Consider the following 12694-nt stretch of genomic DNA (forward strand, 5'->3'; position numbering starts at 1 on the left):
TTCTTGAGCGCTGCTTCAGTAGTTTAGGTGGAGATAATTCGCAGATTAATGGTTCTAGCCAGACTTTCCACTCTAAGGTCTACAGGAGAGAAGGAAAACCTAAAGAACAGAATGCTATGGCTCAAGAACAACCAATCACAAGCAGTCACCAGGGTGCCAACCATGTGCTGGATCTTTTTGTTTTAAATTTGCCACAGAAACATGTATTTGCCTATCTCTTCTGCGGTATGGTTAGCCAGTATTTGCCTATCTCTTCTGCAGCATGGTTAGCCAGTTCAGAATCAGTTCATTTCAAGACAGAAAACTTAATCAAGAGCCTGCCACTTGAGGTCAACATGTACCCGGCAAGGATCTATGCCTGGGAACACCAAACCAAAGAGGCTGGGCTCCATAATGCTATGGTCTATTCCTCACTTGGCCTTCAGTTTCTAGTAAGTACAAATGGACCTTTCTGAAAATCTCATGAAAGTCATGGACCATCTACCCAGAAAAATAAGCAATTCACAGAATTTTGCACGTAAATTTAGATTAGGGACCTCAGTTATGAAGGCACTGTTGTAAGAGTCCTACTGATAAATGACTTGTACCAAAGCACACACTTGTATTCTCAACTTGCTCCCCAACTCTACGGCACACTCTTTGTATTTCAATATAAAATGTGTTCCCTATACCAAATTAAAAAATGGCATGGATCTGAATAAATATTTATCTAAAGAAAATATATAAATGTCCAATAAGCACATGAAAAGATGCTCAACATCATTAGCCATCAGTGAAATGCAAATCAAAACCACAATGAGATATTACTTCACACCCACGAGGATGGCTATAATAAAAAAGAGACAATAACAAGCATTGATAAGGGTGTGAATAAACTGGAACTCTCAAACTGGTGGGAATGTAAAATGGCACAGCCACTTAGGAAAACAGTCTAGCAGTTCCTTAAAAGGCTAAACACAGAGTTACCATATAACCCAGCAATTCACTCCTGGGTACACAATCAAGAAGAATGAAAACATATCCACACAAAAACTTATACATGGATATTCATATCAGCATTACTCATAATAGCCCCAAAGTGGAAGCACCCCATATCCATCAATCAATAAATAAACAAAGTGTGATATAACCACACAATGGAATATTACTCAGCAATAAAAAGGAATGGGGGTACTAATGGCCGCTACCCCATGGATAAACCTTTAAAACACTGTGCTAAGTGAAAGAAGCCAGTCACAAAGAGCCACCATATTATGTGATCCCATGTATGTGAAATGTCCAGACTAGGCAAATCCACATCCACAGAAAATAAACCTGGGGTTGCCTAGGACTACAGGAGTATTGGTGATTTGGGGGGAATGATAGCTAAGGGACCCAGGGTTTCTTTCTGGAGTGATGAAAAAAATGTTTTGAAATTGATTGCGGTGGTGGTTACAGAACTCTGTGAGTACACGAAAACCCACTGAATTGTACAATTCAAATGGATGGACTGCATGGTTTATGAATTCCATCTCAATAAAACCGCTAAAAAAACCTGTACCTTGTAAAAATACATATGAAGCACTAACTGTGAAAACTGGATAGAGTGGACACCAATCAGAATGAAAACATTCTGCTCCTCAGAAAACATCATTTAGAAAGGAAAAAGCAAGCCAAAGACTGGGAGAAAATATTTTTTTTAGCATATATGTTTGATAAAGGACTTATACCCAGACTATATAAAGAATCAATAATAAGAAGATAAACAACTTGATTAAGAATGGGCAAAAATGTATGTCTCAGGCAACTATAAGGAAACAGAAGAAGATGCTTGCAGGACTGCTCTGAATGTGAAAAGGCTGTAACAAGTTGACCCCAAAGAATCCCACCTGATCTGGATGTGGGCAGAACGAGAGGGGACACGAGAATATCAGAATAACTGTTAATGACTAAATATACTGTAAAGACTTTTACCATGATGTGTTAGAAAATGATTCTTCAAACAAAGTGGCTGTTGCAACGATAAAGCAGATATATGCGAGAGAGAGAGAGAGAGAGAGAGAGAGCGCGAGAGCGCGCCTGAGTACACATATGAGTTACACGGTTCTAAACCGTAAACTATTGGAACATCCTGTGAGGACTAGATAACGTCAGTCTTGTACAACATGAGCCCAGCAGCTGGCCATCTAACCGCCAAACAGTGTAAACAGAACACAGATTCTCCAAAACACACACAGGACACTCAAGCAAACCTGCCACCCCCACCCTGAGCCCTAGATTCTTCTGCCAAAAGACCCCAAAAATGAGTGGGAAAAAATATAGCCATAAATGCAAACTTCTGTTGACTAACAGAGTATCTTTCCTTGAAAAAAGGAAAAAAAGACAGAAAAGGGAAAATATCCAGAAGATGGTGAGAAGTATGGTGAGAAGTATGAATCAAAAGATAACTCTGTATTGGACAAGAGGACCCAGCTAAAAGAATGCTGATTCATGAATCTAGCTCCCTAAGTAAGACAGAGCAGTTGAACCACTGTCTTGAGGAGTTAGACACTGTCTCCTTCCTCTGAATAAGACTTAAGAGGCCATAAACCAATGAGAGCTACGCTTTTGGCTTCTGAAGTGAGAGCCTTGGGTGAGAGACAGCAGTGAAAATTTGGTTTGGATGTGATGGGCAAAATTTCCAATAGGCACTACAGAGTTCGGAACCCTGGGCACAGCCTGGGTTCCTCTGGCTGGCACTGATCTGTCAAGGCAGAATGTCTTAAGAACTCACCTCAGACTCTGGCTGTCTCTGGGACAGGAAAGACAGTAAATCATGCAACTGAACCATGGTCCAAGTGGAACCACCAACATACGACTCATCCATGCATGCACTGAATAAACATTTATTGAGAGTCTACTCAACACCAGTCGCTAAGCTAAGTACCGAGGATACAATGATTAATACAGCTTTGAGGGAGGAAGGTAGACATTAAACAAGAAGTGTGATAAATGTTACTTAGCTTAGCAGACTGTTGTCACATGGGAATGGAGAAGGGCTGAGGGCCAGAGCTGACTATGAATGACTTTTGTTCCACTTTTCTTGGAACCAAAGGGCCAGAATGGAGGCCCAAATAGCAAGGTCAGAGGAATGACTGGTATGAACTTGCTCACACCACCAAAGGGAAGCAATGCCATGTGGTGCCATTAAAAGCTGTTTAAGTCTTTGGATACTGAGCCTGGCAGTGAGGCCTATTCACAACTAGATAATGGAGAATACACAACTACATGATACAGTTCTCCCCGATATACGCATACCAGCGCATAAATCAGAATCATTGTCTCTCTCGCTCGTTTTTTCTCCCTCTGTCTCACATACACCAGTTCATACTCATCTATATATATACCACCCACCATCACATTCCTAACCCATACTCCCAGCCTCACACCTCCAAAAGCATATACACACGTCACACCAATATATATACACACACAGGCCACCATACCAGGCTGGCTGCTGTTCCACTCCTCACTTTCCGGGGTGCTAGCAGCGGGCTGTCCCTCTGGATCCTTTCCTTCTTCTTGCTTCTCCTGTGGAAGGCAAGCCTTATTCCTGTCCTCAAGGGTTGAAGTCCCAGACTCTATTCCCCTGCCTGGCTCCCTGGCCACACGGTGTTCAGTCACAAACAAGTGGAATTTCTGCTAGGCTACCAGCTGGAACACAGCTCCAGCGGACAACCCCTTATGAGGTTGAGGTGCACTCACATGACCATACAGCCCCTAGCGACGCAGTCTGATGACAATCTTCCTCATTCCCCTCAGAACTGCTCTGTGTGGATTTTACCTGCCCACTGGAACTTTCATGCTCTGTCTCTTCCAGCTTCTCTGCAACTAGAGCCCTGTGCTCCCAGGCCTCTGGCCTTGTGACTGGGCTCCGGTGATGGAGCTTTCCATCTGCCTACACACCTACTTGGGTGCTGCTTTATGTGAATGCGACTTAGCCCTGACACGAGACTGAGATGGGAGCTGCAGAAAGCAGGAGGGTGATTTAATCATTTTCCTCTAACCAAGTACAGGACCTGAATCAAAATGGGACCCCAAAAATATGATGAGTGAGCCATCATGTGTCTTCTCTGGCCCAGCCCCACAGCCTGGATTAACAGAGAGGGTCGTGAACTGAAGCAGTCTCTAGCCTCCGCTCTCCCTCCCCACTGCCCTCTTCCTACCAAGGCCTCTGGCTCCGACTCCTCCTCTGATGGGCTGTGGTATTCCCTGCGCTTCCTCTTCTTCATGGGTTTGAGGAGTTCAGAAGCGCTGGTGCTGGAGCTCTGGCCGGAGTTCTCCACTATGACTGACCTGAGGGAGGAAGGCCTGAGAGAAGGAAGCACCCACCCTGCACCACCCAGTCCCTCTCTTAAGCCCTGAACAGGAAGAGGGCTTGCCTCCCCCTTCCCCCACCCCCCGCAACCCCCCCCCCCCCCATTGCCCCACAGCCAGAGCAAGTAGGGTTGCAATCCCCTCCCCCTTACCGCTCTTGGAACAGCGGTGGGCAGTCATCATTGGAAGAACCAGGATCCGGACCTGCGCTTTGCTGAGGTCCACACTCCTGGCACTGACAATTCCCATCATCTTCTGGGGGGTCCTGCGGGGGATCTTCTGGAGGGTCCTGGGGGAGGTCCGCTGCGGGGGGGCCAAAGGGGCCTCAGGCCTCCCACCCACCACAGCCGCACCTGTCAGGCCCCGCCCACCTCAGAGCCCACGCCCCCTCAGGACCAATCCCTGGGTGCACTCACAGAACCAGGGCACCCTCACCCCAACCCCTAACCATGGAAACTCCTTGGGGAGCTCGGGCCTCGCCCCACCCGTGCAAGGCCCCAGTCTGGGGACTTGGTGGGTGGGGGTCCTACCGGGCTGTTGGGTGCCCGCATCGCCACCTCCCGCCGGGGCCTCGCCATCTTCATACTCGGCCACACCTTCTGGCCGCAGCTCTGGGCTCGGGGGCTGCTCTGCTCCTACCATGTTCAGCGGTGCGTACTCGCTTATCCGGAACTGGAGCGCAGGACTGTCTGAGGACAGGACTCCCGTACCCCCTCGACCGGTCCCCCACTCGGAACAGTCCCCTCAAGCCGCCTTACTCCGCAAGGCTCGGCTCCGGGTGCCAGGCTCCAAGCCACGCCCCCAGCAGTCCTCCAGACTCCGAGCGCCTCCACCCCAGCCATGCCCCTAGAGTCCCGCACTCAAAGCCGCACCCTGGAACCCTTCATCGAGGCCCCTTCCCCCTCCTTCGCCTCGAGCCCCGCCCCTGGCCCGCTGGCCCCGCCCCTCAGGTGCGGCTCGCCGGGCCCCGCCAATCCCCACAGACACTGACCCGCAGGCCGCTCCCAGGAGGCGGGGCCGCGGCCTCCGTCCACTCCAGGAGCCGCACTGTGGTGGCGCTGGAGCTGGCCACAGGCCCCGCGCTTAACTGCGGCAGAACGGTGGCCGTGACAGGTACACTGCCCGCCACTCGCTCCGGAGCGCCCACATGGATCGGTTCCCGCGGAAAACAGGACACGTCTAGGGCACTGCTGGGCAGGCCAAGGGTGGCCGAGCTGGCTGTGAACAAATACACGGACTGTCATGACACAGGTAAGCCTGGTGGTCGTGCCCCATGCATGTGTGTGGGCAGGTGAAGGTTTGTCTTTCTCAGGATCCATACCTGCCTAAGCAGGTATGCTCCTTCTCCCCAGACCCCTGGCTTGGCCCACCTGGGATGATGAAGGCAGTAGTGGGCAGGTGAGAGCCAGAACCTGAGCTGTCTCTGGCCACCAGGTGCACGTTGACCTCTCCTGTGGAGGGCCCCTTCAGTGTCCTCAGCATCTCCATTTCGGCATTCCCCTCCATCCTGGTAGGCCTACAAGCTGAAGACAACCCCTAGGGCGATCAGGGCGGGAGGGGGCTTCTTTGAGGAGCAGCTGGTCACCCTCAGGCTGGCAACCTGCAGAGAAAATCCTCAACCCTAGGTAGAGCAGACTGTCTTAGGAGACCAACATAAACTCTGGCTCCTGGCTCCAACCAGGTCACCCAGATGAGGGCTCTGGCCAGGCCCTGCATCTCCCCCAGACTCTGGGAGATGGGCATGCGTGAGGGTGCTCTGTAAACTGTGATGTTCTGAACTGACTCTGGGGAGTAGGTCTTGGGCCAAGGTTCTGTCTGGCCAGCTGTCACGCCATAGCCCAGGCTAAGTCCAAACTCCCCTCTCTCAACCCTGACCTCCGGCCCCACTAGAATCAATCCCTTCTCCCTCTGGAAATTTAGAGCCCTCAAGTACCAGGTTCTCTCTCACTCACAAGGTCCATTTTCCTGGGAGATGATCTTTCCTGATCACAGTCCTTTATAACCCCTGCCCACAATCCTTCAACCCCAAGCACAGAGTGCACACCGTAACATCTGTTGAACAAATACATGCATGTGAAGAGCACAGAGGTATCTGAGAGCCCAGACAGTGCATGAGTTTGCTATAAATAAAGCAAGGGCAAAAGAGGCATTTAATACAGAGGTGGTTGAACAGGTAAATATATGGGGAAAAAACACCTAATGACATAACAAATATACTTAATATCTATCATTTACTTAACTCTTAAACTATCTTGGCCACTGTTAGTGCCTTACCAGCACTGTCCAGTAGAATCTTCTGTGATGATAGAAATATCTTAGGCCTATATTGTCCAACACAGTAGTCGCTAGCCACATGTGGTTACGGAGCACTCGAAATGTGGCTAGTGTGAACGAAGAACTGAATTTTTTTTATCTTCATTTAAATTGGAATAGCCACAGTGACCACAGTTACTGTATTATACAGCAAAACTGTACACATATTATAATTGGCCTGTCGGCACTACCTACAAAACACATCTCAAAGTCTGACAACTTCTCTCCATTTCCTTGCTGCCACACTAGTGCCAACTGCTATCAGCTCTCCTTGGACTTGAGAAACTGCCTCCTAACTCATTTCCCTCCTTCCTTGCCTGCCCCCTACAGTCTATTCCCAGGCAAGAGAAAGCTTTAAAAATGTAAACCGAATCACATTATTTCCCTATCTAAAATTCTTCTATGGCTCTCCACTGCCCTTAGAACAAAATCCAAGTGCTTTATCCTATAGAATCTGACCCCTGTCTTCCCCTCTGACCTTATCCTCCATCAATCTTCCCCTGTTCTCCACCCTCAACAAACACTGGTTTCCTTCTGTTGATTAACAAACATTCCCACCACAGAGCCCTTGATCCTTACTGTTCCCTCTGCTTAGAATGCTCTTCCCCATCCTCTTTGCTTGGCTGCCCCCCTCCCATCCTCCAGGCCTTGGCTCAGTGGCCATCTCCTCAGAAGAGGTCTTTCCTGGCCATTCAATTTAAAGCAGCACACCCCTCACCCATTCCACTACTGCCTATCCCATTACTGTGTTTATTTCCTTCACACCCTTCATTACAATCAATAATGATCTTCATTTACTTATTTGCGTTTGATCAGTCAACCCCACTGAGATAGAAGTTCCATGAAGGCAAAGATTTGTTATCTGTCCTGGCCACTGCTCTATGGCCAGTCCTCAGAATAGTGCCTGCACACAGTAGGTGCTAAAAAAGTGTTGTATTTCAGTAATTTCAACTTGTTAATAAAAAGCTCTGTATATGTGATTGATACTGGGTTGCTTTAAGGTGTTAGCAGTAATTGACAATGGCTTCTGGCATGCACGTTAAAGGAAAACATAGCCTAGGCTTAAGACTGACTTAAGACTATGAATCTCAGCTCCACCACTTACACCTGTGCTTCTAAGTAGCTTACCCTCTTTGAGCCTCAGTTTCTTCATGTGTAAAATGTGGCAACGGTATATGCCTCAAATGGCTGTGGTGAAGACTAAACGGACAAAATACGTAAAGTCTTGGTAGCAGCAGAGCAGACCTTCGACAAATCCAACTCCACTCCCTTTTAACAGAAATTCCAGGAAGCTTGGTAGCTTGTTGGCAAAATCAGCTTACAGTGCTCACTGTCTCTCCCAGCCTCCCTCCTGCTATTCTTGTGCATTCATTTATTTTCCAGATTTTCTTCCTTAAAATAGAGTCCATCGTCTGTATTATAGAGTGTGTAATCAGGTAGGCAAAGGCTAGATACATAACCTGATTAATTCAGGCAACGTTCAAACCAAGGTGTGTCCCGTGTTAAAATTATAAAATAGAACTCCCTGAATTTCAATTCTCCTTATTTTGTTTTGCACAGCTGATGTACCATTTTAAGTGCTTTTCAATAGAGTCAATCTTCTTACTCAAAACCTTGGCAGTCATTAAGAGTCAATGTGGTAGGATGCCTGAGTGGTTCAGTCTGTTGAGCGTCAGACTTGGTCATGGTCATGGTCTTGTAGTTTGTGAGTTCGAGCCCCACGTCGGGCTCTGTGCTGACAGCTCAGAGCTTGGAGCCTATTTCAGATTCTGTCTCCCTCTCTCTCTGCCTCTCCTCTGCTCTCACTCTGTCTCTCTCTCTCTCTCTCTCTCAAAAATAAACAGACATCAAAAAAAATTAAAAAAAAAAAAAGAGTCAGTATGGTTACTCCTGGAAGAATTTCATTCTGTTTCCAAACTTATCACATGCTTTAGGTGTATCCAGGAAGGGAGGCTAAGGGGACTGCCCTGCTATTCAGTTTGTTGCCCTCGTTTCAGCAAACACTGGAGGGCCAACTAGGTGTCAGCACCGTTCTGTGCCCTGCGAAGACAGTCTCAAAAAAGAGTGCTCTCATGAAGCATATATTGTAGAAATAAGGGATAGGGTTGGGCTGGAGATATAAATTTGAAAGCCATCATGTATAGCTGGCGTTGAAAACCATAAAGCTGAGTACAAAGAACAAGGTAGGAGCTTTGGAGCTCACCAAGATTTATAGGTTGGGAGGAGGAAGAAGATCTAGTAATAGAGCTTCTCATGAGGTCAGGGGGAATCCAGAAGAGTCTGAGCTTCTGGAGGACACATGAGCAAAGTTTTCAGGAAAGGGGGCCAGATCAAGTCAGGTGAGGGAGTGGACCATTGGGGCAATAAGGAGTCATTAGAAACCTTGACAACAGCCACTTCCAAGGAGCTGTGGACATAAAAACCTGGCCGGAGTGGGTTCTAGAGAGAGATCATGGATTAGCTCAATATTTATTGAGCACCTACTATGTACCAGTTCCTGTTCCAGGCAATGCAGATTTATCAATGAACAAAACAGACAACCCCTGTCACAGAATCCACATTCTAGTGGGGGAAACTAACAGTAAGGATTGATCCTCGTGGGAGAATAGGAGAAAAGGAAGTGGAAACAACGGGACTACCAACTCTCTTAAGGAGGTTGTGATGTGAAGGAGAGCATGGAGTTGGGGGATGGTGTTTGGAGAGTGATGTGGTCTCAAGGAAGGGGTGTGGGGTGTTTGTTGGTTTGTTTTTAAATAGGAGATGTCACAGCATGTTTGTACCTGAGGAAAATGAGCCTATGGAGAGGAAAAAACTGACAGGGCAGGGAAGAAAGACTCAGTCTAGAAGACAAATCCTTGAATATGCAGGAGGAAAGGGGACCCAGTGCATCTGTGATGTGGGGACCCAACACACAGTAGCCTTGGGCTCCTGCCAAGAAGCACCTACTGCTTCTGTGTTCTTCCTCCCCAGCTAGACCATGAGTTCTGAGGCCCGAAACTGCTTTCTCTGTGATTTGAATTCGTTCCTCCTCTCCCGCTGCCACCCCTTGTGCTTGCAGCCTATGTGGCATTTTCATAAACACTGTCCCACCTGGTACACACAATAGCACAACCAGTCTGAAATGGCTCCCGGGCCTGAGCCAGGTGCCAGGAACATCCACTCCCACCCCTAGAGCCTGCTTGCAACTTCAGAACCCCACTTCTGTGTCCTGCGCATATATGGTTCCTTCTGCTTGGTACCTTTCCGTATCCCATAGGTCTGGAAAAATCCTTATCACCCTCCAAGATCCAGCTTGAGTGACACCTCTTCCTTGAAGTGTTCCCCAAATCCACCCCAAAACAAAGTTAATCATCTCCTTGACTGTGCTCCATTCCACCACAGTCTAATTATGCATTAACTTGTGGGTCTCTGAGATGGCACAAAGCAGCTGATGTGCAAAAAGCCTGACACAGAGGTTGCACTCAACAGTCACTGAATGAATGAATGAGAGAGCTGGGAGTAAAAAGTGGTCAACATATTAGAAACAATGATATTGAAATACATCAATGGTTTAGCCATTCATTCCTTAGGGGCTAGAATACAATTTCCTCCAGCGTTGCTCAGAGGCTAGGGGAGGAGGGGATAAAGAGGCAGTCAGCTACCCTGAAGGCAGCCCTGGGCAGTCAGCTTCTCTGGGAATTGCCCTCAGCCAGGGGAGCTGCCTCGCCCAAGTGCCCTCTCCTGGAAGCAGCCATCCTGTCAGACTAGTTGATAAAGGGTAGAAGGGCCTTGCCCCTTGCCTCAATTTGGGTTATCTCAGCAGGGCCATGTCCCTTCCAGAGCTATCCCTGGGACAGGTTGAGGCCTCTGCAGAGACTACGTTGGCACTTCAACTTCTGCCCACCACTTTGCTGTCTTCACTGTCCTACAGGTGATACTCCCAAGGGCACTCCAGTAAGTCTGCGCTTACATCTCCCTCCCGGAGTCTGGTTTCAGGGAACCCGACCTAAAACAGTCATTGGGTCCCTGGGACAGCGCGGTCTCTGGCACATAGCATATGCTCGGCAAACATTTATTGAATAAGTATGTCCCTGTTTATTTTTCCTTCCTCTCTGCTAAGGTTCTTCCCACTGCTTGCCCTTCAAGGCTTCGTATACAACAGACGCTCAATAAAGGCCCTGGCTCTAGGTGTCGGGAGTGGGATTAGCGCCCCAGACATCCCCACACGCCTCAACACACACACACACTCAGCCCCAGCGAGATCGGGCGCCACAAACTTGGGGCCTGCCCCCGGCAGCTGCGGCTGGGACGCGGGAGGGGCGAAAGAGGCTCCGGGGTCGGGACCGCCGCCCGCCCGCCCTCGGAGGACTGGTACAGACGGCGGCGGGCGGGGCGGCCACCGACCCGTCGGCCACGCGCAACGGTTACTTTTTAAAACGCCAAAATGGCGGAATTCTTTTTATTCTTTCCCTTTATGGCAAAATAATAATCCCATTTCCCGTTATAAAAATCGGAAACCAACGGTAGGAAGAAGAAAGTTTGCCAGATGACCCATTTCCTAAGAAACCCCAAAGCCCGCCCTCTACACCTTCCGTCGTATTAATGAAAAACTCTTAATTGACTGCATTTCGCTGAAGACGGAGCCGCCGCCTCTCCCACGCGCGGTCGCGGCCCCCAGCCCCGCAGCGGCCGGCCCCAGCCCCGGTAGCGCGCCGCCCGGACCCCTTCCGCCCCGCTCCCCCCGCCCTTGTCCCCAGCCCGCGTCCCCCGCCGGAGGCGCTCGCCACGAGCCGCGCGCCCGGACCGCGCGCTGGGCACCTGCGGCAGGGCGGGCGGCACCCCATACTCTGGGCCGAGCCCCCGCCGCGGGGTCCCTTACCTGCGAGGCCCGCCCGTGGCCGCCCGGTGCCGAGCCGCCGTCCGAGCCCCACGCGGCGCGCGCCTGCGCGCAGAAGGGGCGGGCCCGCCTCCCTGCAGGACGCGGGGCGAGCGCCGAGTGGGAGCAGGGGGCGCGGGCCCGGCCGCGTGGGCCTAGTGGCCTCTCCCCACGCCTTCTCGGTGGAGATTCATCCTGCCTCCCCACCCTCCGCATCCCGGCCAACGGTGTGCAGGGGGCGCGGGACCCGCCGAGCCGGAGAGCGACCTGCTGGGCCCTAGCGGAGTGGCCAGTGACAAAAGACGGGGTTGCACTCCCGCACGCATCCCGGCTAGGGCGCTGCGGTGTCCAACGCCCTCCTACCGCACCGCCCCACCCCCCAACCTGGAGAAGGGGAGCCAAGGAGCGTCAGACAACGGCCTCACAATGGGTGAAGGGGCGTGCGACCAGAGGAAGAGGCCTAGGGGGGCGTGGGTTCCAATTCTGACCCTGCCTGGCGTAAAGGGCGGCACTGACCAAACCTGCGTTTGGATGACCCTTGTTGCCACGGCTGCTAGTGTGACCTGGAGGACATCATTTAATCCTGGCACTAATTTCTCCATTTGTAAAGACTAACCTACTTCATGGCATATAGTTCCTGTTTTGGTGTTACCTTGAGCAAGTCACTGCTTCCCTGTGCTTCAGTTCCCTTGATCTAACTGGAAAGTGGATGTAATAACATACTGCATGCAGATGAAAACAGGGCAACTCTTGGTCCAGCCTAGAGCCGGGGGCTCCTCTCCCATACCAAAGGATTTAACCTAATCCCTCGTTTTACAGAAAAAGGACACTGCTGTCCATTTGGCCTACTAAGATCATGACCACAGTCAGACCTCCAGCCTCCTGACTTGGTCCCAATGAGAAAAAGATTCCTAATTAATTGTAGGCAAATTCCCCAAATTGTGATCATCAGATTTAAACCTGGTTTAAATAAACCAGACTTTATTCTGGTTGCCACGCCAACGCATTACATGTGTTCTTCCTTGCTGCAATGTCAATTTTTAATCACATCTCATATTATTGGGAACAGAACTGCATCAGTTGAGGATGCTGGTTGCCATAACAATGTCTCTTTATACACACCAATACACACACAACCATCCGCTCTTTTTTTCTCTCATCTCTACCCAGACTGCTTGTTCTAGATTTTCC

At 49.9% G+C, this 12694-nt stretch overlaps 1 protein-coding gene across 15 annotated transcripts in view; it reads right to left on the reverse strand.

Moving 5' to 3' along the window:
- L3MBTL1 (L3MBTL histone methyl-lysine binding protein 1) overlaps positions 1-11843 on the reverse strand; it is a 39077-nt gene extending 27234 nt beyond the window's left edge. For 3 of the 15 annotated variants that reach the window (XM_019458452.2, XM_019458449.2, XM_019458464.2), the window contains exons 1-7: positions 11507-11835; positions 5706-5858; positions 5327-5553; positions 4866-5007; positions 4488-4638; positions 4185-4314; positions 3465-3549 (exon numbers count right to left, since the gene is read on the reverse strand). In XM_019458452.2, coding sequence (XP_019313997.1) covers positions 3465-3549; positions 4185-4314; positions 4488-4638; positions 4866-5007; positions 5327-5553; positions 5706-5841 — 871 coding nt within the window. In that variant the 5' untranslated portion in view covers positions 5842-5858; positions 11507-11835. Of the gene's footprint in view, positions 1-3464; positions 3550-4184; positions 4315-4487; positions 4639-4865; positions 5008-5326; positions 5554-5705; positions 5859-6287; positions 8436-11506 lie in introns of those variants that run through there. The other 12 variants (XM_019458458.2, XM_019458460.2, XM_019458459.2 and 9 more) reach the window with 10 other exon arrangements.
- Between the last annotated feature and the right edge of the window lie 851 nt (positions 11844-12694).

Source organism: Panthera pardus, unplaced genomic scaffold (genome assembly GCF_024362965.1).
Source record: "Panthera pardus isolate Hobbes unplaced genomic scaffold, ASM2436296v1 HiC_scaffold_25, whole genome shotgun sequence".
NCBI lineage: Eukaryota > Metazoa > Chordata > Mammalia > Carnivora > Felidae > Panthera > Panthera pardus.